This window comes from Colletotrichum scovillei, assembly GCF_011075155.1.
Source record: "Colletotrichum scovillei strain TJNH1 chromosome Unknown Contig00011, whole genome shotgun sequence".
Classification (NCBI taxonomy): domain Eukaryota; kingdom Fungi; phylum Ascomycota; class Sordariomycetes; order Glomerellales; family Glomerellaceae; genus Colletotrichum; species Colletotrichum scovillei.
The window spans coordinates 1,232,794-1,260,783 of NW_023336269.1; the positions used below are offsets into that span (position 1 = coordinate 1,232,794).

A 27,990-nucleotide genomic window follows, 5' to 3' on the forward strand; every position below is an offset into this window, starting at 1 on the left:
CACGGCATTGTCATGTCTGGCCTATCATCGTTCAGGTGAGATTAGCAGCCTGGCATGGAAACCGGCGGGTTGGTAAGGCACGGAGACATTGTGTCATCTCGGGGACAGGTAAGATTGCTATCTGACAGCTATGAGATGTCTTGATTAGGCCGGTAAGTCATCGTTCGATCAACATCTGAGACACGATTGTCTGTTCCGGGGCAGTGGTAAGGCCCTGTGGACCTAGGGTCTCTCGGGAATGTGCAAGTGTTGCCAAATCTACACATGTCGTACACATTCTCAATGGTCCATTACTAGCCTCGATGTCAGCGACATCGATTTATCCCACCCGAATCGACGAGCACGAGCAGTAATAGGGCGTCATACTACAACATCTGTAACATAGAGAGCACGAGCCTAGTCGACCTCGATCGAAATCGACTAGTAAATCTTCTAGATCGTTGTTCAGTCGAAAGAAGCGCCAAACTCAACTTTCTCTACACGTGTGGATTACATCACCCAACTCAATCTTCACGTTTTTCAGACCATGCAAGACGCAAGTAATCTGTCAAAGAAAGGTAAACTAAACTGACTCGAGGCTTTCCTCAAAGCACGCTGAACATTCTCCGATGTAAAACCGGTATAGGCTCCTCCCTGGCTATAGACCAGCTTCTCTTCACGGGTAGTTCCGAAACCCGACTTACTGGCCAAATCATGCTACCAACAAGCTAAGCTGATTTTCTCTTTACCAAAAATTTGCTGGGTCTAATGACTTCTACAAACAACATTGTTGTCTAGGGCTTCGGCAAGCAGCAAGCCATGAGAGGAGCCTCTGGCTTAGCAGATGTTCACCCGATTTGGCCTCGCTCAAGTAAAAAAAACCCCAACAACATCATCTCGGACAGGCAAAAACAAGTCTGACCATCGTAAAGACTCAACCTTTTGCTGACCGGGGAATCGGAGTTGGACATTCGCGAGTTTCACTGTCAGGACGACCTCGGGAACCTGTCCCTTCGGGTTCCACTTTTACCGGTAATTGGCTCTACACGATTGGTAGATCTTCGTTTACCGTCAAAAAGGCGGTAAGTATACCCCGAGCCACCCAGCAGCTCGGACTCACACAACCAGATTGATTAGCGATCCGCGGATCGCTCTAGGCAGCTGTCTCGGGAAGCTTTCTCTTGGCACAGAGCAATGGAATCCAAACACCACACTTCGTAGATCGTCAAACTACCCGGGCCTAGAAGTTGGAGGCTGCTTTAAAATGTAGATTGTCCAATTCCTCGCGAGTGATGTGTGATGAATTGGTAGTCTTCTCGCATCCCATTGCCACAATTTATCCCGTCAGTCAGGGCCCCTCCATATTACACTCGTTGCAATGGACTTCTATCAGAGACTGAGGAGTTCACTGGACTCGATTGCGTCTCACGGAGCCGAACTTCTCCGTCAATCAGACAATGGATCGATTGCGGCCAGCCCTTTCGAGGACAAGTCGAAAGCTGTTCATAATCCTCGCAAAAAGCTCATGGAGTCGGCAATGAAGCTTCTCCAACTAGCGACTATGCCTGAAGAGTACCTTGACCACCTGGCCAATGGGGTAAGCATCTATACTATCCTTTGCGATTAACATTCGCAACTAACAATTACTTTCCACAGTACCAAGAGTTAACTTGCGTCCGATGGCTTGTGGATCTCGATGTCCTGCAACACCTCCCTCAAGACGGCTCGATTGCATACGCGGTGTTGGCAGCCAAAGCGGGCGTTCCCGAGAAGCACCTCAAAGGTGTTGCTCGGATGGCTGTGCTCAACGGTTTCCTGGAAGAGCCTACATCCGGCCACGTCTCACACAGCCGGTCGTCGGCCTTGCTTGTTCGCGACGAGAATTTCATGAGCTGGGCCCGCTGGATGATGAACTACTCGATGCCAGTCGCGTACAAGTTCCCTGAAGCAACTCGCCGCTGGGGCGACACGGACGCCAAGAACCAAACAGCTTTCAACGTTGCCGAGAATACTACAGATCCGTTCTTTGACCACATTCGAAAGAACCCAGATCTTACATCTGTGTTCTCGAGCTATATGCGCAATGTCACGGCCTCGCGGCCTTGGAGCTTAGCGCATGCTGTAGAGTGTTTCGACTGGGCCTCGCTGCCAGAGGGTGCAAAGGTTGTTGATGTGGGCGGTTCTCATGGCCAGCTCGCTGTCCACGTTGCCTCCAAATTCCCACATTTGAAGTACATTGTGCAAGACCTACCAGAGACAGTTGCGACTGCTCAGCGGGCATTTGATGCCGACACTAGCATCGATCCGGCAGTCAAATCGCACATCCAGTTCATGCCTTCAGACTTTTTCAAGCCTCAAACTGTTTTGGATGCCCACGTCTACTTCCTTCGCATGATCATCCACGACTGGCCTGATAGGGACGCTCGCATTATTTTGCAAAATCTTCGGACTGCACTCGAGGCAAACCCTAAAGCCCGCATCGTGATCATGGACACAATTCTCCCACCCCCAGGGTCAACAACTCTCCAGCACGAGCAGCAGCTGAGAGTTCGAGATCTCATGATGATGCAGGTCTTCAACGCCAGAGAGCGAGAGTTAGAAAACTGGAAGGCTCTGCTCAATGACGTGGGGATGGAGATTGAGCACTCGCGTCAACCTGACGACAGCGTCATGGGGCTTTTGACCGTCCAACTCCAGTCTTCCGCACCCGGCAGCCCGAACGACTTCATCCAAATCAAGAAACCCATCATGCCGGCAACGGAAAAGCGGCCAGTCCTGATCATGGGCGCTGGTATCAGCGGTCTGTGCTTGGCCCAGGCACTGAAAAAGCACAACGTTCCTTTCCGGGTATTCGAAAGAGATCCCGCGGTTGATTCGCGGCCTCAAGGATACCGCCTGAAGCTTCGCAGAGACGCTGCCGTCGCACTGGCCGAGAGTTTGCCCGAGGAAGTCTATCAGACTTTTCAGACATCATGCGCCACCCTGGCTATCGGGGAAACCGACTTTAACCCATTTACCGGTCTGGTGGTCAACAGTCGTTCTGGTGGTGGGTTGAGCGGGAAACTTGGCCTTCACCCCAGCTACTGCGTTGACAGAGCTGCTTTCCGCACTGCTTTGATGACGGGTATTGAGGACCGAATACGGTTCAGCAAAGAGCTGTCATCCTACAAGGCAGATGTTGATCAAGGCGTTGTGACCGTTACTTTCAAGGATGGTGAAACAGTCGAAGGCCGATTCCTTGTCGGTGCAGATGGCCTACACTCAGTTGTGCGTCGCAATCTCGTTCCCAGCCACAAAATCAGGGACACTGGAGCTGCCTGTATCTATGGGAAAACTCCAATGACACCTGAGGTCTTAGAGAAGTTCCCCGAGAAGGGCATGAGATGGATGACCATCGTCTCTGACCAAACGCCGATGCTGCAATCCTGCATCATTGGAGATGCGCCGGTGACTTTGCTTTTGGAGCCAATCCGTTTCAGCGAGGTGAGCCGGTCTCAGCATCAGCTTCCCGCAGATTACATTTACTGGGCTCTCATTGGACCCGAAGCTCGATTCCGCCTAGACGGAGAGACTTCGACGTCCAAGGTCAGCAGCTCGACCTCTGCACAAGCGGCGGCCGAGGCAGCTCGTCTAAGTTTGTCCATTACGCAAGAGTGGCATTCCTCCATTCGGTCAGTCTTTGAACAACAGGATACGAGGCAGGCGACTCTGATTCGCGTCGTGTCTTCTGTGCCTAACGTCCCCTCATGGTCACCGTCTGCCATGGCGACCCTACTCGGGGATGCTATTCATCCCATGAGTCCCTGTGGTGGGGTCGGAGCGCAGACGGCAATCTGCGATGCTTCCAGTCTTGCGAAGACGATTGCCGCGGCCCAGGGATCCCCTACAGCTGAGGATATTGGGGCGTTCGAGGAGGGAATGAGAAAACGTGCTCACCGAAGCATTTTACAGAGTGAAGTTGGCTCGAAGAAGATGTTTGGACTTCGCTCGTTGGAAGATTGTGACGCCTGGACGGGCTTCTAAGACCTCAAACCCAAAGATTGATAGTGAGAAGAATCAGTAGATTCAAGCATGATTAGCGAATGCCTCCACCTTTCTCAACAGTAGTCGTGGCGCAAGTATCACTCATATGACGAGCTTCAGAGCCAAGAAAGATCTGCTGCGCTGTACCTCAGCATCAGGAGTCATGACCCGAGCTGTGATGCAGCGTCAGAAAGTAATTAGGGATGAAATCGACAGGTCTGCACCTGAAGGCGGCATCAATTGTTCACACTCGCGATCTCGGACTCATTGTTCAGTACTGTCAAGAGATAATTTTGTGGTAATGCCTGCATCATCAGTGGTTGGTTCACTTACTCAGGCGTGCCAGGCAGAAAAATTGAGTTATTGTGTAAATTATGGTTACGAGTCCGCACAATTTTGACTTCGAGTACAGACACTACTTACGTACTGCTAATTTCGGATTGTAAAGGGCTCTACGTATTTTAAATTGTCTAGAGATATGCAGAGCTGAAAAGGCTGAGAACCTTCCCACCGGCACAAGGTCAATATTAAGGACGACTGCTTGACACATTCAGCAGATGTCAGAAAATTTCTAGATAAGGTGGTCTGCGGCCAACCTTGTTTTTCTTGTATCAATATTCTCAGCGAACTCGCATTTATGAAGAATGGAGTTAATGCTAAGTGCGCTGATGGGAATCAAGACCATTGAGTAAAGAACGAATAGATACATTCATGAAAGGAAGCCGGCAACTTCACTTCAAGAAAGAAAAACCCGAGACCCGACATCAACACCGACGTAGACTGCGATATGGGTAATTGCATAAACGTCATCGGGTTTCAACTCAGGATTCTGGTTTTGCGAATACCGTTCTGTTACAAAGATTCGTCTGAACGTTGTTAACTGGGCCGGCGTCTTTGATCCCGGCGATTAAGACGTGTCCCGCTATCACAAACTCTATTTATTAAGCTTTGGTTAGCAAATGGCGCCCTAAATGGTTCCACTCATGACAGCAGAAACGGTCGGTGATCATTTACCCCATGTCCAAGCTTGTTCCAACCTCCCGTCCGGCCGGAATGGTCTAAGGAAAACGGAGTCTTCCTCCGGGGCTTTTTGTAAGCCTTGGCATCTAAAACCTTCACAGGGAGTTGCACCGGATCGACCTCTTGAATGACACCTGAAGACGCCCGGCTCACGGTGAAGCAACTCGGGAAGCCGGCGTTGTGTAAAGAGCGATGCGGTGAGTTTCGATAGTGCGGGTTGACATTCATTCTTAAATGGCTCTGATTAAAAGAACATCCACCGCCATGCTTGGAGTTACATCACACCGTGCACTTTTCCCATATTACTCTCAAACTAGAAGCGTGTGCTTTTGTCATCAGATCAATCTCAGTTGATATTACCTCACCCGCCAATCATCAAGATGCCTAGCCGTATTGTCGAAGACGAGCTCACCGAGCTTGTCGCAACCCTGTCATCAGCTTCGGCTGAGCTGAACAAGTTCCTTTTCAATCGCGGCCTTGAAAAGCTCTCTACCGAGGCCGCCGCACCCAGTCTCGAACTCACTCCCGAGAACGTGCCCTATTTCCAAGCAAAGACATCAATCGTCGATGCCGCAGAACGCATCGTTCGTCTGGCTCGGGGACCCAGAGACACACTCATCACTCTGAGCTTTGAGCACTGCGCCACAGCGTCTCTCCAAATTGCTCTCAAGTACAAGCTGGCCAGCCATATCCCGCTGGAAGGAAGTACAACATACGCAGCCGTTTCTGAAGCAGTCGGCAAGCCTGAGGTCACACCAGCCCTCGTCGAGCGCATTCTCCAGCACACATCTTCCTATGGCTTGTTCGAGGCTCAGCCAGGCGGCACCGTCGCCCACAACGCCATGTCTGCGCTTCTCGTGACAGACCCTGACCTGGAAGCATGGATGGACCTGAGTGCCACCATTGCTTACCCGGCCGGCGCTTCTGTTCCCAAAGCGCTGCAAAGTTACGGCTACAGCATGGAGGCGAACGAGTCTGCCTACGGAGTCTCCATTGGCAGAAAGATTTCTCAGTTCCAGCGCTTCCGCGAAGCAGACGGTCAGCAGCTGCACAATATGTTTGCCCGCGCCATGCGCGGCATTGCGGTTGGCGGTGCCTACGACCTGCGTCACGCCGTTGACGGCGGATACCCTTGGCACTTGCTGGAAAAAGACCACATCCGTCTCATTGTGGACGTTGGTGGTGGCCCTGGCCACATCTCAATGGCTCTGGCCAAGAAGTACCCAAAGCTCCAGTTCGAGGTGCAAGACTTGCCGGAGACTGTCGAAGTCGGGGCCAAGTCCTGCCCTGAGGAGTTGAAGGGCCGCGTCACTTTCCGCCCCCACGACTTCATGAAGCCTCAACCTGAGCACAATGTTGCTGATGGAGAAGGCATTGCCTACTTCTGCCGTTTTATTCTTCACGACTGGAGCGACAAGTACGCCCAGAACATTCTTCAGAGTCTGGCGTCATCTCTGAGACCGCAGGACCGTATCATTATCAACGATGTCGTGGTCCCCGAACCAGGACAAGAGAGTCGTGAGAGAGAACGTCGTATGCAGTCAGTTCCACCCCTCATTTGCCATAGCCTGACAGAACTCGTATTGACAAGCTTTAGTGATCGGGACCTGTTGATGTTGATGAACCTTAATGGTCGCGAACGTACAAGAACTGCGTTCGAGAATCTCTGCAGTGCGGTGACGCCTAAGCTTCGAGTGAAGACAGTATTCCGCCCTGAGCTCGGGGAACTTTCTCTCATTGACATAAGCTTGGCGTGAGTCAGTGAAGCGAGAGGAACTTTATTGAGGATCATCATGCCCATAAATCTTTCGTGACAACAGAGAGATCATTAGTTCGCTAGGACGTTGAGCGAGAGGCTCGTATAGCTGAAAGGGGTATATTTCGCACTTATTAGGGTCCCATGTAATACACGAGGAGGCAATTCAGGGCTCAATCTGGATACATAGGTATGAACATAAGGAACATGGAATGAGGGAGATAGTTTGATATTGTTGTTCAAAGATCGTAAAGGCCGTAATGTATTGCTTGATGCTTTCACCCCTTCCCCTTGGTAAGCCTAAAAGCTGGGTATCTCTAACGCTGGTATCCTAGAAATGCTGTGCCTAATAGCGGGTATATCTAAATCGCTGCTGTGCCTAAAAGCCAGTAAATGCTGCTAATGCCTGAAAGCTGGTTTGATACCAACATAAGATGTGACACCTAATTCTACACTTCTGGTGTTTCGCTTCAATGTGACGGACCGGAAAGTTATACAAAGTACCTGTAAAGTAGTAAAATTACCCAAACCCCCGTGTCCATTCCAACACCCGAATGTTGCAGACAAATGAAAGTTAGGAAAAACAAATGAAAAAATATGAATACGAAAATCATGTACGCTTGATACTGTTTGCCTTGAACGTGATTCTCTCAAGTTCCTCCTGGAGTGCCTGGTGGTGTTGGTCGATAACACTAGACATACGTCCCTTGGTGACGGGGAAAGATAAGTCAAACCCCCCACTTCCCGGCACCCCCCTGTTTCTGGCACCCACAAAAACGCGAAAATCCACCACAACGCAATGCCCACCCCCAACCTCCTTTTATCACAACATTTTCAATTCGAGTCCAAATGGGCTCATTTTTTGCACATACCTTCTTCTATATCTAATGCCTCAATATACCGAAGATCAGCTTCGTCAGGCTCTCGAGGACATCTCAAACGGCAAGAGTCAAAAGAGAGCCTCATTGGAGTATGGGATACCACGATCAACCCTCCAACTACGTCTCCAAGGTGGTCAGACTAGGAAAGTGGCTTTTGCTGACTGGCAGAGGCTGTCTCCTGACCAGAGAGTAAGCTGGCACAATGGGTTCGCATTCAGGCTTCGCTGGCCTCGCACCAACGCACCAACAGGTGAAGGAATTCAGAGCGAGTTCTGGCTGCTGCTGGGGATACCAAACCATTAGGAAAAGGCTGGATCTATGCCTTCGTGAGAAGGAACCCTATCATTAAGGTTCAGAGAAGTCGTTCCATCGATTCTAGACGCGTTAATGGGGCATCTACTGAGGTCATTAGGAACTGGTTTAAGTTCCTTGCTATCCCTGAGATCAAGGACATCAAACCAGCCAACAGATATATATGGATGAGACTGGCATCCTCGAGGGTCAGGAGCTAATGGGTTAGTGCTGGGCATGGCTGAGACGACGTCTGTTCGCAAGAAACAACCTGGGTCGAGGGCATGGGTCTCTATCATTGAGTGTATCTCAGCCTTGGGTAGGGCACTTCGTCCTCTTATCATTTTCAAGGGAAGACGGTCCAACAACAGTGGTTTCCATTACATCTGGTTCCATACGATGGGTGGGAGTTTACAGCAACAGATAATGGCTGGACTACAGACTTAACTGCCATTGAATGGTTAGAGAAGGTGTTTATCCCACAGACTATGCCCGAGGCTGAGGGCGAGGCTCGACTGTTGATTGTGGATGGGCATGGAGTCATACGACGACAGACTTCATGTGGAATTGCTATATTAACAATATCCATTTACTGTTCTTACCACCACACTCCTCTCATGTCCTCCAGCCACTTGACCAGTCTGTCTTCAGCCCTGTTAAGTCAGCCTATCGGAAGGAGCTCGGTTACTTGTCTCAATGGAACGACTCTACCATTATAGGTAAAAGGAACTTCCTGGACTGTTACCAGAAGGCTCGACTTGCTGGTCTATCAGTCTCGAACATCAGAAGTGGTTGGAAGTGGACTGGTCTACACCCTGTAGCGATGGTTAAGCCCCTGATGAACCCTATGGTATTACCTGAGCCTTCTAAGCCCACCACACCCAAACCAACCAGTCGGGGCAAAAAGCGATGCCATAATGGTCAACAAACTACCCCTGTTGAGCCATGGGATTCTGCTTCCTCTGCAGTGGTCTGGTCGACACCCAGGAAGCTGGCAGAGCTCAGCGGTCAACTGCACTTATACACCCAACTCGACAATGATACCAGCACTCAACGGCTGCTGTTCAGGAAGGTGAAAACTTCACAGAGCAGGCCTGGCAACTGGCAGTTGCCCAGCAGCAGCTGGCTCACCTGAGGCCCTGTTACCAACGCTGCAGTTAGGAAGAGGAAGACTGTTCAGATCGATCCCAACACGAAGTTTGCGAACATCAGGGATATCCATCGGGCTCAAATCGAAGCGGGTGAAAAGGAGGTTATTACGGCTGAATCCAGCGACTCTGAATGCCCTAGTGAGGCTGGCAGTTGTATTGTAGTGGGTGTGGTTGAGGATCAATAGTTAATAGTAATGAGGAGGTTGGGTTGTGATCCCATCGTTTTTGTGGGTGCCAGAAACAGGGGGGTGCCAGGAAGTGGGGGGTTTGACTTATCGAACAGATGGTTGCATCGGGACAAGACGGTGTAGACGGCAACGAATTATGCCTGGCCGCCGAAGGGTGCCAGTGGCGCAACCTCTTGATAAGAGGATCAACGTGTTCGCGAACGTGCGTCAGGACCAGGTGCGCGGCAACGAGTCGCTGCGCCTCATTGTCCAGACAGTAACTTCCGACGAACGAGGTGGTGATGGCTATGCGCCCAAAGAGCGAAAACTGTGATTGGTCCATATCTTGGGACGAACCGTCGTCGCCAAGGATCGCCGCGTACCAGCCCAGGGCCTTGTAAACGGCCAGGTACACCAAAACAAGCACTTCTTGTCTCATGAAGCAGCGGCAGTCGAGTAAGTTATTGAGCCTGCGAAGGATCTCCCGATTGTGCGATAAGACAGTACCCATCTCGCGGGGGGTATCGTCGAGTAGGCGCTCAAGATGGGACGTGCACGCAGGGTCCTTGACAGCGGTGAGGCAACCTTGCGCGAGAACATGAAAGTCAGAAACAATTTCCAGTACCTCCATGGTGCAGTCATGGATTTTGTTGTGACGAGAGAGGCCGTCGTCTGAGTACATGCTAGAGCTGCTGCGAGCTGAGTCGACTGTGCCGGAACGTCTCAGTGATGCATCAATGGACTGTTGCATTTTTTGATCCACAGGCTGGTCGAAAAAGGAAGTTCTGTCGTATTCCTGTGTCATAGGCGTCGGCATTGCCGCAGATGAGTGTTTTGTCGAAGCGGCAGACAAGTCGTTCAGAGTCATTGGAACTCCAAAGTCCGCAGTGGCGTCAAAGCAAAGACTCTGGTCCAAGAGATTGTCAGAATCCGAGGTGCCTTCAAGTAGCCACATCATCTCATCCTGGAGGTCGGTGTGGTGTTCCGAAGGCTGCTCTGACATACGGCGTTCTTGTTGCTGCTGCTGTTGTGAGATCTGAGAAACGGTCGAGGCGTTGGACATGGCCAGGGCTGGGCCATCTCTCATGACAAGTGAGATCGTTGCCTGGGTATCCGACAACGAGCTTGGCGAGGCGAGAACGCGAGGGCGCTCACCGGTCCGCATGGACATGCTGTAAGCACACTCGAGGCCCTTAGTCTCACAGCGTTGGCATTTTGGGCGCTGTTTACCGCAACGAATCTTTTGAGAGCTGCAAGCGTTGCAGGACTTGCGGACCTTTCTTCTCTTGCGGTTGAAAACAAGGGAGATATCTTCTCTGGGTGCTTGCGTCGACATTGCCTTGTTCAACCAGTTCAGGAATGAAGATCCGGTCTTCTTGAAGTAAGGCTGCACACTAATCTTAATGGTTGCCTCCCAAGCAGAAAAGTCTTCGCCAGCAGTTCTTGGAGATATATAGACGTCCAAGACGGGAAAGTAAGTTGTGAACCGCAGATGCTTAATGTCTCTTCAACAGGCAAGAATGGGTGTGTATGAGGAGCTTAGATAGGAGAGAGACAGAGCTAAAGAAGCAGAGAACGCGAGTTCATCGTCATTACACATTTAGTCTTCTGCTGAAGTTGGCGAGTATACGGAGCTTAAGTAGAGTATCTCCCTTATACTGCATCGCGACGGAGGTCTTCGTCTCGAGTCAAGTCCTTGCTCGGATGGAAAGTTAGTTAGACGTAAGTTTGCGAGACGTCGGAAGCCAGCGGGGCGATAGCGTTTGCCAAAAGCCATCACTGAAGCCGGTAGCAATTTGATAGATAACCCAGCCTTTTGGGCGATCGAGGAGATCGAGATTGTATTCGACTGACAAGTGCTCAGGTTCTCGCGGGTTTGTTTGTTTCCAGCCTCCCCAAACGAAGCATCACGAAGCTCTTCTCACGGACTCTCTTTGCGAGAATATCTGCCAAGCATCAAGAAGCATTCTGGTGCCCACAAGCACCCGTAAGTCTAGACCCCGCCCCCGGACAACTGGAGTACTCCGTCTTGGGTCGGGCCAATTCCGTTTCCTCCATAATGAGCTATAATGAGCAAGGCTGATATAGGGTGCCCCGTTGTATTATGGAAGGTGCCGACATGTTGGAACCAGACCCCCCGAGGGTGTGGCGGGTGTGGGATCGACTGGGCTGACTTCTCAATTAGGGAACCAGTGACAACGGGGAGAGAGCCATTCGCCCAGTCTTTCTCCTCCCAAGTGAGTTCCCGGTGGTCCATCCTATCGAACCTAATTGTCCGAGTGTTCCGCTGCTGTGGGACCAATTGGGGCCAGAGCTTCGCGTCGGCAGGGCCAAATGAATCAGTGCAGAGAGAGGGGTTGATTCTCCTTTTAGAGTTTTCAGCTGATGTGCCTAGTCCCCAACGCCGCGACAGCGGTACCGCCCACCTGTGGCACACAGTGATCTCGCTCGAACGTGTGGAGGAGGAGGCGGCCAACAAGCTGCTACCTATTGTTGAGTCCGGCGGGCAAGTTTCAGATCAAAATCGACCAGTCAGAGCTCTCATCGCGGATCCCAGTAAGGCACAAGGTAAACCACCACCCTGTCACTTGATCGGGTTATAAGGCGTGTCCGGGTAAAGTTGAAAAAAACATAACATGCTCGTCGTACCTGATTACGTATAATTGGAGAGGACATTGAAACGAGCACAAATACCCGATAATCGAGATTTACTAGCGATAATCGGCCATCCGCGCTGCTCAGGCCCCATGATCCCTCGCATTCTGCAACCGGAAGCACCTGTCAACTGGACTGGATGAAGCGGCTGAAGCCATAACCGCCCACTGTCGGGGCTGATGAGGCTCAACCAAGGGATTCCCCTTAATCGGGGTGCGAGTGATTTTGTGGATGTTTTGCTATACCCAAGGATCTCGGCTCCCAAGCTCCAGCTTTTTCGAACTTGGCTTTTCCGTCAAAGGTCTTGTCTTTGACTCGGCTCCGGCTTGGCACATTGGCGTCGTGGCCCGCGGGTCCTTCTTCTGGTGAATTAGACTTTTGACAGCAGAGTGCAGTGGGCTTTTGCCCAAGAGCACAATCCCTACATGAATCCCCGTTCTTCTTGTGGCATCATTGTAGCCCATGTCTGTAGCTGCTGCTCGTCCTCAAACTCAATTGCCATGGGGGATGATGACCAACGCCACTAATTCTAGAACCGTCGTTGTTTCCCTCGTCAAATTAAGGTCTTGGTAGAACTTTTGTCGGACTCTGAGGTAACCGTGCCATGGTTCGCACGCACCTTCTAATTGCGATAGCTTGATGGCCATTATTGGGTGATTCAATAGCTAAAGATGAACATTTTTGGGGTTTCAGATTTTCCAATATTCCTCGCAAGCTGCTCTTCGCCAGTTCGTCGCTGAACTTGTGCCGAGGTGCGTCACCGTGATTCGGGCTCATCCAGCCGGACAGCTCCGTCTGGAACCCCCAAAGAGTTTCACACAGCGCTACCAACTTGAAAGTCAGTATTAGATCTCGATCAGCTTCCTCTCGTTCTCTCAAGCAACTCTAAATCAGCAGTATTTGACACCTGAAAGGCTCCTATCGCAAAGCGACAAATGCATCACCTTTGACGCGGAATTGAGGATCCCCTCGTGTTTCCACTCATCCCAGAGTAACCTTGGACTAGCATATCTCTCGTCACCTTAGTGTACAATCACGATGCACCTAGGTGCTATGGAAGTGGGGGCTCTGGAGCCCCGGGCAGTAGTGTGCCACAAGTCCGCAGGCCGCGGCCCTGCGAGCACGCCCCCAGAAGATCTACGAAATAAGGGTCACTCAAAGTCCCCAAGTAGGGGTTCAAGACAATGATTGCGGGCGTGAGAAGGGCAGTGCTACATGGGGAAAGTCCCCTTGTATTGAAGTGCCGTCACGCTCTTATCCGGTCTATTTCCATATCCTGGTTGAATATCTTTTAGACGATGGCACTGACTGTTGATCTCCGTTCGTACCCGGATGGACAGTAGCGATAGTTGTGGAACCGTCTGGTTGTTGCGCCCTGGAAACCAGCGTTTGTGACCGGCGGCAGATAAAGGTTGGTGATTTTCTTGGGCTGATGTTTTCTGTCTTGGCGATGGAGTGAACCGGTGCACCGGGTTCGCTGACGAGCCCATGCCTGGGTAATTATTGGCAAGTGCGTCTTCCCCGTGCCGACAGTTTTAACACGCCTACGTAAGACCTCACGACTTAGCCGCTGCAGCCAGTGGTTGTTTTAGTCTGTGAAGATCATGAGTTTCACAGCAGTACCTGGCAAAGCATCCTCCTCGGCTTATTGAGCACCACCAAGCTTCCGACAACGTTAATAGCTTCCAGGGCTCTCATCCTCGGAGATGCTCAGGCTCTAGGTAGGAAGAAAGAGAGGGGAAAGCAGAGAAAGGCCCGCAAGGCGTGCTCAGAGAAATCCGGAGTATTCCTCCGAGTCCATCGCTCGAGTCACGGATAAGTGGGTTCGTATCAATCTCGCATCCGTATCCCTGTCTCTCCAGAGCTACCTCGTCAACGCAAACCTGCAGGAGTCGTCTAAGCGATCCAAAGATAACGGGACCCAGAAGACAAAACCATTTCCGAAATACGCCTCAATATTCCACGAGAGTCTCGCAACTAAGTTGCTTCTGCTCAATTTGCTTGAGATGTCGTCCAGATCCCGAATTCCTGTTCGCGTCCCACCGGCTGCAAGGGCCCGACAAAAGTATGATCGGCAGTCAAGCAATGGCATGACACGTGTCGCAGCCAGTGAACAGTGATGAGATGAAATGAGTTTTGCCGCTGTCAGTTATTCTGCCAACGTATACCATTACCTCGGGCCTGCGGTAAGTCGTGACCATCCAATACGTCGAACGAATTAAGCCTAATTACCTTATGATATACCAGAAAATACCATTTGTCATTTCTGTACGGGGTAATATATGGCAAGCTTTTCGCCGTACGTGACATTGGACGAAGCCTGGCATATGACGCTAACGTAACCGTAGCACCATTTCAACTCTAAGCGCGGGGATACTTGCTAGTTTAAAAATGTTCTGCATGTGGTAAAATAATTGCGAACTTCCAGTATTCCAAACCCCGTCTACGTTTCAATCACCTGCACCGTGAGTTATCAGCCAAGGCTTCGGTGCACATAGAGGATCAAGCTTGTGTACTTCACGTGGGCGGCCCGTGTCCGGTGGGATACGCTGTCCCGAAAGCGAAGTATTGGCCATAATAGGTAACTGGCGTTTTTTCCTCAACCAGGTGATCATAGCTGGAGCCGAAAAAGGCCCGTACATACGGAATTCAAGAAGCTTAAACCACTGCCGGAGCCGCGTTCCCGCTCCACGGGCTTCACAAGCCACCGAAAGCCACCGACGGGAAACTAGTTCGGGGTTTTCTAGCTCACCTTATTGTTAGTGCTTTATTGTCAATATCGGAAGCTTTGAAGGCGATCTCGATCGCCCACTTTATGATTGTATTCAGCGGTTTCGAACAGCTAGGGTATCCGTTGCTCCCCTCCGGTCTCAGTGCTAAGTGATGGTTCGCTTTGCAACTCTGGGTTGAACTAGTTTCAACAACTATCATCAGTCTCTCAAGTTCAACCACAATATCTAATGGGCTTTACCACACTAGTTTCGGTGGCTCTATTGAAAGGTGCCAACGCTAATTGCTGTGACGAAGAGCCAGCGCTGCAGTTGCAGCGGGTGATCATAATACTAATAAGGATGACGGGCGGATACATTGCCCCAAAAACACCATAACTTAATAGACTTTGTCAATAGCGAGTAATTCAAGCGGGGCAGAGGCGAGGTTTGCCTTCCCCGTCCTATGCCTTCACAACCGTCTTAGCCGGCAACGGTATTGTGCCATTGGTCAGCTATATCGGAGTAAAAGTGGAACCCGCAGGTTGTCAAACTCACCCGAGTCAGCGCACCGCGAAAACCGGCAAGTGGAGACAACAGGAACAGCCCGGGACCGAAAACGCTTTCCCCGGCCACCGGCGATTCAACAGTTGAGGTGGAGAACACGATAAGCCCCCCCGCCAAATTTTGCAACCCACGGAGACATTTTGGAGTCCGCGGGCAAGGGTCGCGGGGATCTGTCACATCCTTCGAGAAAACACCATCGCCAACCTACCCACCCGTGAGGGGGTTCTAACATTGTTCTTTCGTGAAAAGGCTCTTTGTCTGTCAAGGTTTCCCCAGTCGCTGTCACAATGCCGGCGGCAAAAATGGCGGCATTGTTCCCTGTCCCTCTCTATGTGAGAGCAAGCATCGTCGCATCATGCGTTGCCATGCTGTTTGGGTATGTCCAACAAAGCTCATGCGCCCGTCGGCGCGGGGGTCTGTCTCTTCTGCTTTGCTTTGCTCTTCTCTACGTACACCTTGCCATGCTCTTCATAGCAGTAGCTCGCTTTCGTCTTTCGTCATAGTGTTTAGACCCAGATCCCGGACGAACCGCCCTCGTAGCTGACATGCATGCTAATCAATCTATCAAGCCTCGATACAGGAAGCATTGGACCCGTTACGACCATGCCGTCCTTCCGTCACACCTTTGGCGACTTCTCCCCCACAATGCACGGCGTAATCGTCTCGTCCGTCCTCATCCCTGGCGCCCTGTCAGCTCTGGTATCCGGCGCCATGGCAGACCGTTTTGGGCACGTCCTCCTCTTCTCCCTGGGCGCCTTCGTCTACGGCTGCGGCGCTGGGATTGAGTGCGCTTCGCCTGTCCTAGGCGTCTTCATCTTGGGTCGGCTCATCAAGGGCGTCGGCGAGGGTATGTTTCTGAGCAACGTATACGTTCAAGTCTCGGAAATCTCGCCTGCCCGGGTCCGGGGTATCATCACTGCTCTGCCGCAGTTTTCCATCGTCACTGGTATTGTCATCGGCTACTTCATGTGCTATGGCACCGCCCGTTTCGAGGTATCATCCCTGGCATGGCGCCTGCCGCTGGCTGTAGCTTCATTTCTGGGATTTGCTCTCTCGAGCACGTACTGGATCGTCCCGCCGTCACCCAGATGGCTTCTCGGAAAAGGACGAATTGAAGAAGCCCGAGGCGTGCTGGACCGTCTTGGCCTGGACCAAAGCGAGCGTGAGGAACTGCTGGAGCAATCCCTGGCCCAGGCACAAGAGCAGAAACCCGATGTTACACTCCTGGAAACCTTACGACAGCTGTTCACCGACTTCAGAGAAGCCTTTTCGGCACCCTTCCGGAGCAGGACCATCTTTGGCTGTTTCTTGCTCGGAATGCAGCAGTGGAGCGGTATTGATGGTATTCTCTACTATGCCCCCATTCTTTTCACTCAAGCTGGACTGAGTGGCGAAGAGGCCACATTCCTCGCATCCGGCGTCTCAGCTCTGGTGATTCTGGCAGCTACTATACCTGCAACATTCTTAGCAGACAGATGGGGACGCCGGACGTCAAGTCTGCTCGGTGGCGTTCTCATCACCGCTTTGATGCTACTAATGGGCTCGCTATTTGCAGCCGGTGAGGTCCACGCCGAGACGGGTGCCGGGAAGTGGGTGGTCATCGTATCCATCTACCTCTTCGCCATCGTATACAGCGTCACTTGGGCTATTGGCTTTCGCACCTTCATGGTGGAAAGCCTGCCATCTAGGACTCGCAGTAGTGCCTCCAGCCTGGCACAGAGCTCGAACTGGGTATGTTTGTGTTTCGGTGGCTCTTTCCCCTTGTAGTCCATGTAAGCCCGAATTATACTGACATGCAATATCACAGCTTGCAAACTATGTCGTTGCGCTAATTACTCCGGTATTACTGTCAAAGTCAACTTTTGGAGCTTACTTTCTCTTCGCCGGATGCTCCTTTGTTTGCACAGTCTTGGTAGCCCTTGTGATGGTCGAGACCCGAGGGCACAGCCTTGAGGCTATCGAGAAGAGATACACCGAGAAAAAAGCCTTGGCTACCGGCAGATGGAAAATGGAAGGTCTCAGGCCAAGACGTGTCAGAACCGCGGTGTAATATTGTGCGGCTTACTGGACAGACTTTGTCCGACTTTCTACCAAAGATCTTCGGGATGACGATGCGCTAATGGCGCTTTCATGTCGTCAGGCACCGGAGTTGATTATGCCCTGATACTTGGAAAGGAATGATATGGATGAGTTGACGTATTTAGATGCATCGTGGACATGATATCAGACTCACGATGTGAGGCTCGAATGACTCTACTAGACACATACAGGCTGGGATAGACACAGGCTGGGATAGACACAGGCTGGGATAGACACAGGCTGGGATAGACACAGGCTGGGATAGACACAAACTAGAATAGACCTCATACAGCATAGAGATAATCGCAGCCTTGGGCACGTTATTCAGACATCCATTGTATGAGAACAGATGAGATAAAATAGACGGACTACGTGCAGTCACATTCTCTACCCTGACATCTGTGCATCCGTCCAAGACGGATCGGCACATACAATAAAAGGCTTGTTATTTTCCTTTGGACTTGGCATTTGTCACCGTCTTATAAAATGAATCCGTGCTGCCGGCTATCCGGAGAGATATGACGCGTCAGTACAAGCTAACAACGGTCGAGGAAGTAAAATTCATTAAGCTACCGTAAGGTCCAATTTTATACACGAAGTTGGGCTAGCAGCACGTAAAGATGATGACCGAATATTGCTCCAAACATTTTGCGGTACCACCCGAGGTACTTCTCCAAGTGCCCGGCGGACGACTTCCTATTCAAACATTCGTAAATGTTCATTCCATTGGCGAGTACCGTTTTAGCCTTTTGCCTAGTTCTATCCAGCACACTCTAAGGGGCTAAATCCGGTTTCATTTCGGCGATGGCGAGCAGATCATTCGTAACCTTAAAAAAGACATCACGTCAATTCAACGGACGGAAATAAGCTTGCTGTGACTGTACCGCTGCTCACTCTTGTATTCCTAAGGCTTGATCATACCTGATCTTTTTGCAATCATTGCTTCGTTTGTCTCGTCAAAATTTACATACGCTCTTAGTACGATCCGGTCACTCCTAGACCGCTTCTTCGGACTCCATCTGCACCATGCGACTCACGAGAGATGTATACTCGTAGCCATATCCCGCGTTTGTGCCCTTGGCTTACTAGCCTCGAACAAGAGCATCGTCCCACAAACTTCCCACCTAACATCCTCAAACACCTTCATCAACGGTCCGACAAAGCCCTCCACGTCGTCCTCGGTATTCCCAAAAACACCCAGTAAGTTGTGCCAAAACATGAGATGCTTCCCCATCAGATTATGCTTAACTCCCCGTCCCAAGATCGTCATCCCGAATATCGTGCCGCCCGGCGCCAGCAGATGCCGCAAGCGCGTCAGAGCCTCGGCCTTGTTCGACGGCGGACCAGGCACGCAATGCAGCAGCATCATGACGGAAATCGCGTCAAAGTCTCCCCCGCCGAGGTCTTTGCAACACAGTCCCTTTCCTAGTGGATCCAGAAAGTCGGCGACAGAGGTCTCGCAGCTCGTCTCGGGATGCGCATCTAGCGTTCGTTCTCTAGCTGCTTCCAGGGCTGCGGGGTTGAGGTCGGCGAGGTAGACCTCGGACCCGGCTGGTATGGGTGCATGCTTGAGAAAGTATCCCGTGCCGACGCCGATGTCTAGTATCCGGCAGGGCGAAAAGGCGTTGGTGTCCGATGTTCTGCGGAGGCTGGACGGCTGCGAACGGGCCGAGGCGCTGGAGACGTGCCGGTTGAAGAACTCCCGCATGCGTCTTGAAGTGATACGCCATGCTTTCGGGCAGTAGAAGCCGAGGACGACCGGGTCGTAGATGTAGCGGAGGAGTATGGGCATGTAGACTGCGGCACCGGCCGCCGTGTTCGGCTTTGCTGTTGCTGCCATGCTTGCAAACTTTTCAATATCTAAGGATTGAAGAGAGCATGGTGAGTCCGGTGGTGTTATCGTGCTGGCGGTCATCGTGGTCTAATATCTCCTGCGCCTTCCCTTGTGTGTGTGAGACAGGCCAAGGCTCTAGTTCAGGAATGGAAACTTGGCGACCCTTTTTGTGTTGAGGGCTGAAAAGAATTAGTTGCGTGGTGCTAGTCGGCTTTCGTGCCTTTCGTACGTATGGGGGAAAGCAAGCGGCGTTATGCGGACTTGTGATTCAGTGGCTCGACTCGTTCCCAAACTCCCGGGACACCCTTGGATCATTATATCCGCCCTCGAAGTCGTCAGCATGGCGACCACATGCTCTGACATATCTGACATGCATGCTTGCGGGGTGATGTGACAGGTTGTGTGGCAACGACTCATATTCAACCCAAGACGAGAAAACGGGACAGTCGTATCTCCTGGCCCGTCTATTTACTCCATTCGCCGGCAACTGCCCCTGTTGCGGTTGATGTCGCGAGACCAACAGACCATCCGCGGTCGGGGCGTCTCCGCGATAGCCACGGATCAATACCCCCGAGTTGCGACGGGTGCGTCATCCGTGCTCCGGGACCATCCGCGATGCCACAAGCTTCGCATCGAACCGCCGAGGGTTCTCGGAACCCTATGCGATTCGTCAGTTTCGAGGCACGGGGAGCTGCGATGAAGAGAGGTTCGCAAGGGCCGAGAGATGGGATGACTTTTCGACTCGTGCCGAAACACACCGTGTATGGCCCCAACGCTCCCTCTCCGTCTGAGCATTTCAGGCCTTCGGCCGCTCCATTTCTTTCCTCCGAAGGTTGTCAGCGTGGACTAGAAGTATCTTCGGACCACGCCCCGATGACATGCAGCAGGTCTAATGGCAGGTCAGTGTTCAGTTCTTTTTCAGCGTTCGGGGAGAATTTCTCTCTTGTCAGATCGGTTGAGCCGCGAATGTAAAAGCTTGGCTTTGCGAACTAGGCCATCTACGGACTGAGAACCGAAAGACCAGGAGTTCGAGCACCTTAACTATATTTACTGTGGCTGTTCGCCATCTGTTCTTGACCTGGGCGCCAATCGGATTGACAGAAGAGAATGCGAGAGAAGAACAGACTCGTAGGTTTCCACGATCACATGGAATCGCCATAGTTCGGACGATTACTCAAAGCGCATATCGACCCTGCGATAGCCGCGCGTCCAACAGCGCATTGGGAGCGGCGATGAATATGACGCAGATTGAGATACGGTCAGAACTGAACTCGCAGATATCATTGCCGGGGGGCTCGAACTCAGTCTCGCCTTCGGTAAGGTACGTCGCGGTAGGAACATACAGGAAACAATGGCAGTCGCTATTAATATGTACAGTCCACCGGTTCCGAAAAATATTGATGCTTTTACTCATTTTCTCCGTGCCTTGAAAGTCTTCAGAGGATTGACTTTTCTCGTTCCCACCTTCTTGCCTTTGCCGGGCTTGGTCTTATTCCTCCTCTGCTTGCCACCAATCTTTCGGAACGGCACCATACCAATGTCATTCTTTGTGAGTGACTCCTTGCCTTCTTTCGGCAACAGGTATTCGGGAACGTGCCGCAGATGAGGCTGCTGTCTGGCTGTTCTCAACTCTCCGTCGTGTCTGAGGTGCTGCAACTCTGTCGGGTTCTCCTCAAAGTATCTATGATTGATTAGCAAGGTTCATGTCAAATCCCGGATTGGGCATGAGAAGCCTAGGCTGGACAAACATACCTCTTCAGCTTCTCGCTCTTGAGAATCTCCTGCTTCAGTTCTCTCATACGCGCCTCACGAACTGCAACCTTGGTCACTGCTCTCAGAGCGTCATCCAGACGATACCTGAATGCATCCAGATGCTCCTTCTTGAAGTTGTAAGGCTTCACCTCCTTGCCTAGCTTCGCTTGTTGCTTCTTGATCCTGGCCAGGATCTTCTCGTCGTTCTCTGCGGTTTCTATGCTCGTGGGGACGTGCTTGCGGTACAGCTCTTGAGGAACGTAGAATGACAGTGCCATGCCTGTCCGACCAGCGCGCGCTGTGCGGCCAATCCGATGTGTGTATGATGATGCTGATGTCGGCAAGTCGAAGTTGACCACGGCTGCCACATTCTTGAAGTCGATACCCCGGGAAACGCCAAACTCAGCGTCCCGCTTCGACTTGCGCTTCTTCTTGGAGTCCTTCTCCTTCTTCACCTCCGATCCGTCTCCTTCTTCGGCATCCTTCTCGTCGGCGCCCATTGCGCTCTTCTCGTCGGACGCAATGATGATTTCGTAGACTCCACGGTTGAACTCCTCCAGCACGTGCGCTCTCGATGTGACGGGCAACTCCGAGTTCAGAATACAGCTGCGGACCTGGAACTGCTCAAGGAACAGCTTCAAGCGATATGAACGGTCGACGTCGTTTACGAAGATGAGGCACTTGCCCTTGACAAGCTTCAGCTTAAAGATGATGAATGCCAAAAGGAACTTCTCATCCTCTCCACAACTGACAACGAATTGTGACAGATTGTCGTTCTCTGTCTCCTCCTCGTCAAGATCCAAGATGGTCGGCTTGCGTCCGAAAATTCCTCCAAGAGTAGTCACATCTGTAGACAACGTCGCGCTCATCAGCAAGAGCTGAACACCCTTGGGAAGCTTTCGGGCAATATTCTCGAGGTCTTCGTCGTAGCCGTATGACAGGATGAGGTCAGCTTCGTCGAGAACCAAGCACGTCAGATTATCGAGCGACAGCGCATCGGAGGTAATGTTGCGCCATGCGGTAGCGGGTGTAGAGACTACGACGTCGGGGAAGTTTGAAAGGAGGGAACGCTGAACCGCATCAGAGATCTTGTCGACGAGCTTGACTGCGTGTATGTCTTTTGCGCAGTATGCTGAAAACTGTTCGATCGCTTTGAGAACTTGGTCGGCAAGCTCACGGGTAGGAACGAGGATCAGGGCGGTGGTAGCAGGCGAAGGATCGGCCTAGAGTTTATGGCGGTTAGCAAGGTTCAGTTCTTCCATTGTCAAGACTGCTACGTACAGCTTTGCGCTTCAGGATGCTCGATAGCACAGGCAAAACGTATGCAGCCGTCTTTCCGGAACCTGTGGGCGCCTTCGCGGCGACATCTTTGCCGTCCAATGCCAATGGAATTGCTCTCTGTTGCACCGGGGTAGGGTCCTTGAAGCTCTCGGCAGCGACAGCCTGTACCAATCGAGTGTCGAGGCCTAGATCGGAGAATGAAAGTTCGGGTGTAGAGGTTTCCGTCTTTGCGCGCTTCTCGCTCTCGGGCGCGGTCGCAGTCTCGTCGGCCTTTCTCTTCATGGTGGATATTGTTGTGTTGCAAAAGTATGATGTTCAAAGGAACCTGCAGCAAAAGTCCGCGACGCAGGCAATCCTACCCAGATCAAAAAAAAAATCCAGATTGCGGCGGGGTGGGTCTTTGCTTATCTTATCAGGGCGCGTTAGCGTGGAAAAAAAAAGGCTTATGTAAGGCAGGCTTTTCTTGGTGCGGGTGCGTTCGTTTAGACTTCACCCATGCTGCAGCATCTCAGGGTTGTCACACTATCACCTCTGGACTTATTCCTATCTGAATTTGATATTCTCTGGCATCACCTGCTTCTCACTTTAACTCAATAATAGCGAGAGATTAAATGCGTTTGCGGTACTCCAAGATGTTAATGTATATGACTCCTCACAACCTCGCCGCCAGCCACTTAGTGGGTTGCCCTCAGTCCAAAGCAGCCCGATACAACTTGGCGTATTACCTGCATATTTAGGACATTCCCTGGTTCAATGTCCAATAAGATCCTTGCTATGCACCCATTCTAAAGTTCCACTGCCTGGCATGGTGTCAGCTGTTCATGGCCGGGATGCTGGACCACGCTCACTTCACAACTTCATGCTCCCTATGCCGTCTGTAAGGCAATCACATCAACGTCCCACGACTAAGATATCGGGAGGACGTACGCCGCAATCATGTCACTCTGCCAAATCTGTTCAACGCTCAACATTGAGCAGCTAGATGCCACAGACGTCCGGTTTCACCCTAGCCTGAAGGCCCTCCAGCAGAGTGCCGATGCGAAATGTCCCTTCTGCAACCTGTGCTACACCCGCGTCATGGATGACGTTCATCATAGCGTAACCGACGCCCTTCTCAACGATCAGATACCGTCAGGCTACGAAGAGGAGACGTTTGTTCCGAGCATCTGGCTCCATGGCGAGGTGAGGCAAGGCAACCGCGGTGTCGGTTACCAGCTCCCGGGATGTGCCATATGGATTTCGTGCGGAAGAATGCATCCTGATGTCGGTATGGAAGAGACCAATCGCCCCGGGATGCCATTTGCCTCTCGTCTATCTCTTTTCGCGTAAGACCTCCAAGTTTAAAGTTCTTCTGGTCCTTATTCTTGGGCCAGGACTTGGCACATTGCATGAAAATTGACTATCCGCAGAAGCCGTAAAACGCCAGCAGCGCGCAGATTCATCGAGCGATACATCATTGCGGACCATGATCCTAATCTCTACATAGACCTAGCAGGTTGGCGTTTGAGAAAGTGCAAAGACTCTCACAAGCTCTGTAAACCGAGGTCCTCGGAGATGCCAACTCGCGTCATTGACGTTGGTAGCATCGGCGAAAACCCGAGACTGATAGTCACGAGTGGCCTTAGAGAGCCATACATTGCTCTTTCCTATTGCTGGGGGCCCGGTAAAGACACGTTCATCCTAACACACAAGACCAAAGATGAGCTTCTGGATGGCGTCACAGAAGAGAAGCTTACCCAGACTCATCGAGAGTCCATTCGGTTCGCACGCACGCTCGGCATTGCGTATCTCTGGATCGATGCCCTTTGCATCGTACAGGGCGATGCCGATGACTGGGCTTTCGAATCGCAACGCATGGCACACGTCTATGGCAACGCGGCTTTGACCATAATTGCTGGTCGTTCGGATGACGCGCGTAACGGCTTTCTCGCAAATGGACTTGATCAAAAAGCCCCGCCTTGCACCTTGCCGCTTAGCCCAGACACCAAAGACACAATCGGCGTCTGTCTTCCGAGATCTACCCTCATCGGACCAGTGTCCACGCGCGGGTGGTGTTTTCAGGAAGAAAAGCTCTCAACGCGGGCTATCATATTCGGCCAGGAACAGACCATCTACCAATGCCGAGAGGAAAAGAACTGGGAAGACGGCCAAGTCGATTTCCAAGACCTCAAGCCCACTTTCCTCACTCCTGGTTTCTCCACGGGCGCCCCCCATTCCGCGGCTGATAAGGAGACCACCCTCTCAATGTGGTACGAGTTCGTCGACTCGTTCACAATGAGAGCTCTATCGAACCCGCATGACGTGTTTGCCGCCATCGCATCCATCGCGATTCTTGCGAAAGACGTGCTTAAGTCTCGCTATCTCGCGGGAATCTGGGAAGACGATCTGGTCAGAGGCTTGCTCTGGAAACCACGTAATCAAGTGCATGCGTTTTTCAACACCGCAGTGACGCGTCCGAAACCAACTCCATTTGCCCCAGCGCCGGTGATTCGCGCGCCGTCATGGTCATGGGCGTCTGTAGAAGGTCCGCTTCGTCGCATCTACAATCCGAGAAAATCGCAACTCTTCCAGGACAGCAACTACGTCAAGATAAAACCCAAGTTGGGAACCAAGTGGACAGCCGCAGAGGACTGTGATGTGACTGCCCTTCATATGCCATCTTGTACGCTGCAAATCTTGGGGCGCACGGCCAAGACAACCCTGATCAAGACGGGCGTTGTCGAGTGGTTTGAGGCAGATAAGACAAGGAAGCGTTGGCTACCTTACAAAAAGATGCTGCCCCACTCAGTCTTGCTCGTCTCGAATGTGGAGAATCCAGGTACGACAGGCAACGGAGACAACGTCGTTGCTGTAGGCTGCTTTGATGTGCCAGAGGAAGCAGCGCAGTTTGAAGAGGTATGGGGTCTTCCGTTGATAGACAAGGAAGGGTTGATGATTGTCCCGCACGAAGAGAAATGGAAGCGAGCCGGTTGGTTCTGTTTGAGAGACGATTCTTGGTTTGAGAAGAGTCCAGAAGTTGAGATAGATCTCGTCTGATATGGGATAGTCTAAGGCCAGCTATGCCGCGGCTGATATTTCACGGAAGGACTTGTCTCAAGCCGCAGCCGTACTGGCCCTCATGATCTCCTGTTGTCTTTTCTTTGCCTCTACCGAGGCCTTACGAGGGTTGTCTGCTTCGAACACTTCATCCAGCTCTTCCAATGTGAAACCCTTGGTCTCAACGAAGAAAAAGTACATGAATACCATTTCGAAACTGTCCCAGGCCACGAAGAAGACATAAAACCAGTACCCGATCTGTTCGGGATAAATCGCATCAGTACACCAGCACAGCATAGCCCGTCATGTCAGTATCCGGAAATGTACTCGCATTCGAGAGGGCAATAGGTCCAACAAAAGTGTTGAGGAATCCCGCCGCGCCAGCCGTAAGCTTGAAAGTCCCCATCGCCTTGGCACGCATCTTGTTGCTGACAACCTCGGCCGGGTAGATGGGCTGCATCGGCGTGAAGCCCGTGGCGAAGACGGCACCAAAGACGAAGATGAAGACGATGCTGACAGTGGACGCCGTCTTATTGCCGTAGTCTGTGTAGCCTGCCGCGCAGCCGGCGACAAGGGCTAGGCACACTGTCATACCTGCGGTGGTGGAAATGAGCATCTTGCGGCGGCCGACAACGTCATGGAGACGGGAGCCCGCGGTCGAGAAGACCCATCCAATGACGGAGTAGACGATGTTGAGTATCAGTTTCGTGTTCGTATCGGTGATGCCGACGCCCGCGAGCATGATGGGAAGATAGTACGAGACTAGCATGTGTCAGTTGCTTCAGGAGACCAAGAGTCTGTTTCATCAAAGCACTCACTGATGTTGTTTCCGCTGAACTGCCCAAACCAAGAAAACGCTACATTGAGCATAAGTCTGTACCTGCTAGACCGGCTCTCGAAGAGGATCCTCAAGTCGAAAAGATCTTTCCACGAAGGTACGTGGGCTGGATCAATCGAGTTGATCATTTCCTTCATCTGCAGGTCTACGAGAGGATGCTCGAGGTCCCCGTTGGTATGATAGGTTGCGATGATATGTTTTGCCTCGTCATGTCGGTCCTTGGCGACGAGCCTGTCGTAAGGTCAGTTAATTGAAGCTTCGAGTTCGTGGTTGAGGGACAACTGACCATCGAGGAGATTCGGGGAAGAACTTGATCAAGACGCACACAAGCCCAGGACACACCATCTGAAGCCAGAGCGGTATTCTCCAATCCAAGTCTCCGCGGTCACTTAGGTAGCGGTGGCACGCGTATACTGCCGATGTTGCCAAGATCGAGCCCTACGTGAAAGGGTAGCTGTTAGCACCAGCCTCAATACTTCGCGTCAAGTCTCAGCCTCTCATCCCGGCCTATGCTTTTAATTGTCGAATGATCACATACCACGTTGTAGAAGGTGTTGTAGAGGCCTGCGACAGTGCCACGATATCGAGCAGGTGCAATTTCGACCAGGTAAAGGGGCGCCGACGTGTGAGCGCAGGTAGCGAAGAAAGACAAGATGAAGCGCCCCCCTATGAACATGGGAAGGCTCGTTGATAGTGCCGTGATAATTGCCCCAATGCAGACACCTAAACAGCCGAAGAAGATGTGCCAGGTTCGACCGTACCAATCTGCCATCCAGATAAAGAGAGCGCCACACATTTGACCGACCTTGGCTCAAAATTAGCAACCTCGATCCGACAACCTCTGCTACCTTACCGTACCTGAAAGATGGCGAACACGATGCCGGTGCTCGCATTGCCCTTTGCAGGAAGCCCAAAGTACTCCGTGTAGTTGGGTAATGCGTTGATGGACCCTAAAAGAGCGCTGTCATATCCTAGGTACGTCTAGTCAGCCTCCAAAATTCACTACCAGAGTAGGACTTCTCTACCATTCATGGTCGAACAGAAGAACAATACTGTCGCAAGGAGATATAGCCTGATGTACCCGGGTCCTCGCGGGTCGGGTTTGTTTGTTGCCATGATCGTGGCATAGGTATCTGCGCCGGTGTCGGCATCGTCCAAGTGTTTGAGGACTGGGCCGTCCTTGGCGCTGTCCCCATTCATCGTGCAAGCAATCGGGATGTCTTTCCGTGAGGCTCGAAGGGCACTGGAACCTATCCCCCGAGTAATGCGAGACGTCACACTAGATCGTGGGGAACGATAACCCCAGGCTGTTCAGCCCACGGGATCCCAGTGGCGGAAGGGGGTAGAAGAAGAAAGTTGACGATCTTGAAAGAGAGATCTTACAACCAAACGTATCCAGCTGATCAAATGTCACAACATAGACTGCATATGGCACTGATTGTATCCGCAATCTGGCAATGACAGTGCCCCGGATTTTAACCAACCCCGGAAAGCATCGACGCTGGGTCCACGCGGGGATATAAATTGTCGGGAAACACTGGGTCTGTGGCACCATTCTCCTTGTTCCATGCCGTCCTAGGCAAGTGTGGCAAGGATCGCAATGGACAACATTCCAAAACAGCTCCCGGTATTAAGGAGAAGGCACTAGCTAGGCCTACTTATATACTTGTTATCCGGCATTTAGAGTACAGATTCAAACCTCGTGCTGTGTGCTAATACGATCAGTCTAAATCTGAAGTTGCGCACAGGCCTTCGCGATGGCCAACTCTGTCGCTGTTAGTCGCACGTTGTTGACACTCATTGCAGGCGCTGGACTCTTCTACATTTTCGAAAGTTTGTTGGAATGAGCGAATATTGGCAATGTCAAAGCCTAGTGCAACGTTCAATGAATTGCAACAGACAGGACGCTCATCAGTAGCCTCTGGCACTCATATTGACTCTACATATTGCCCAAAGTCAGTGTGTACATGAC

General features: G+C 51.7%; 8 protein-coding genes across 8 annotated transcripts; 4 read left to right on the plus strand and 4 right to left on the minus strand.

Annotated features, from left to right (window-relative positions):
- Positions 1–1,773: 1,773 nt before the first annotated feature.
- HER10_EVM0004116 (O-methyltransferase) lies at positions 1,774–4,002 on the plus strand (the record flags this gene model as incomplete). Its single annotated transcript, XM_035473769.1, has 1 exon — positions 1,774–4,002. The coding sequence occupies one exon, from the start codon at positions 1,774–1,776 to the stop codon at positions 4,000–4,002; it is 2,229 nt and encodes a 742-aa protein (XP_035326753.1).
- A 1,400-nt stretch (positions 4,003–5,402) lies between these two features.
- On the plus strand, positions 5,403–6,779 carry HER10_EVM0006957 (O-methyltransferase; the record flags this gene model as incomplete). The annotated part of the gene is made up of 2 exons (XM_035476525.1): positions 5,403–6,562; positions 6,620–6,779. The coding sequence occupies 2 exons, from the start codon at positions 5,403–5,405 to the stop codon at positions 6,777–6,779; spliced, it is 1,320 nt and encodes a 439-aa protein (XP_035326948.1).
- Positions 6,780–7,388: 609 nt separating this feature from the next.
- Positions 7,389–10,439, minus strand: HER10_EVM0003404 (zinc finger transcription factor; the record flags this gene model as incomplete). The annotated part of the gene is made up of 2 exons (XM_035473081.1): positions 7,389–7,470; positions 9,421–10,439. The coding sequence occupies 2 exons, from the start codon at positions 10,437–10,439 to the stop codon at positions 7,389–7,391; spliced, it is 1,101 nt and encodes a 366-aa protein (XP_035326697.1).
- A 5,362-nt stretch (positions 10,440–15,801) lies between these two features.
- HER10_EVM0011939 (uncharacterized protein) lies at positions 15,802–17,248 on the plus strand (the record flags this gene model as incomplete). Its single annotated transcript, XM_035481347.1, has 3 exons — positions 15,802–16,149; positions 16,192–16,929; positions 17,006–17,248. The coding sequence occupies 3 exons, from the start codon at positions 15,802–15,804 to the stop codon at positions 17,246–17,248; spliced, it is 1,329 nt and encodes a 442-aa protein (XP_035327347.1).
- Positions 17,249–18,229: 981 nt separating this feature from the next.
- Positions 18,230–19,218, minus strand: HER10_EVM0009167 (methyltransferase). The gene has a single exon (XM_035478666.1). The coding sequence runs from the start codon at positions 19,190–19,192 to the stop codon at positions 18,311–18,313; it is 882 nt and encodes a 293-aa protein (XP_035327127.1). The 5' UTR covers positions 19,193–19,218; the 3' UTR covers positions 18,230–18,310.
- A 1,303-nt stretch (positions 19,219–20,521) lies between these two features.
- On the minus strand, positions 20,522–22,426 carry HER10_EVM0008902 (ATP-dependent RNA helicase DBP9; the record flags this gene model as incomplete). The annotated part of the gene is made up of 3 exons (XM_035478408.1): positions 20,522–20,792; positions 20,864–22,086; positions 22,145–22,426. 3 exons carry the CDS (start codon positions 22,424–22,426, stop codon positions 20,522–20,524), a joined length of 1,776 nt encoding a protein of 591 aa, XP_035327103.1.
- Positions 22,427–23,080: 654 nt separating this feature from the next.
- On the plus strand, positions 23,081–25,180 carry HER10_EVM0003535 (heterokaryon incompatibility protein; the record flags this gene model as incomplete). The annotated part of the gene is made up of 2 exons (XM_035473209.1): positions 23,081–23,345; positions 23,574–25,180. The coding sequence occupies 2 exons, from the start codon at positions 23,081–23,083 to the stop codon at positions 25,178–25,180; spliced, it is 1,872 nt and encodes a 623-aa protein (XP_035326709.1).
- A 57-nt stretch (positions 25,181–25,237) lies between these two features.
- HER10_EVM0009338 (lactose permease) lies at positions 25,238–27,218 on the minus strand (the record flags this gene model as incomplete). Its single annotated transcript, XM_035478828.1, has 7 exons — positions 25,238–25,438; positions 25,512–25,942; positions 25,999–26,249; positions 26,305–26,456; positions 26,557–26,823; positions 26,877–26,989; positions 27,044–27,218. 7 exons carry the CDS (start codon positions 27,216–27,218, stop codon positions 25,238–25,240), a joined length of 1,590 nt encoding a protein of 529 aa, XP_035327148.1.
- Between the last annotated feature and the right edge of the window lie 772 nt (positions 27,219–27,990).

What these genes read in the sequence shown, in the direction of transcription:
- HER10_EVM0009167 (XM_035478666.1), bottom strand. Translation starts at nt 19,192, where the DNA reads ATGACCGCCAGCACGATAACACCACCGGACTCACCATGCTCTCTTCAA.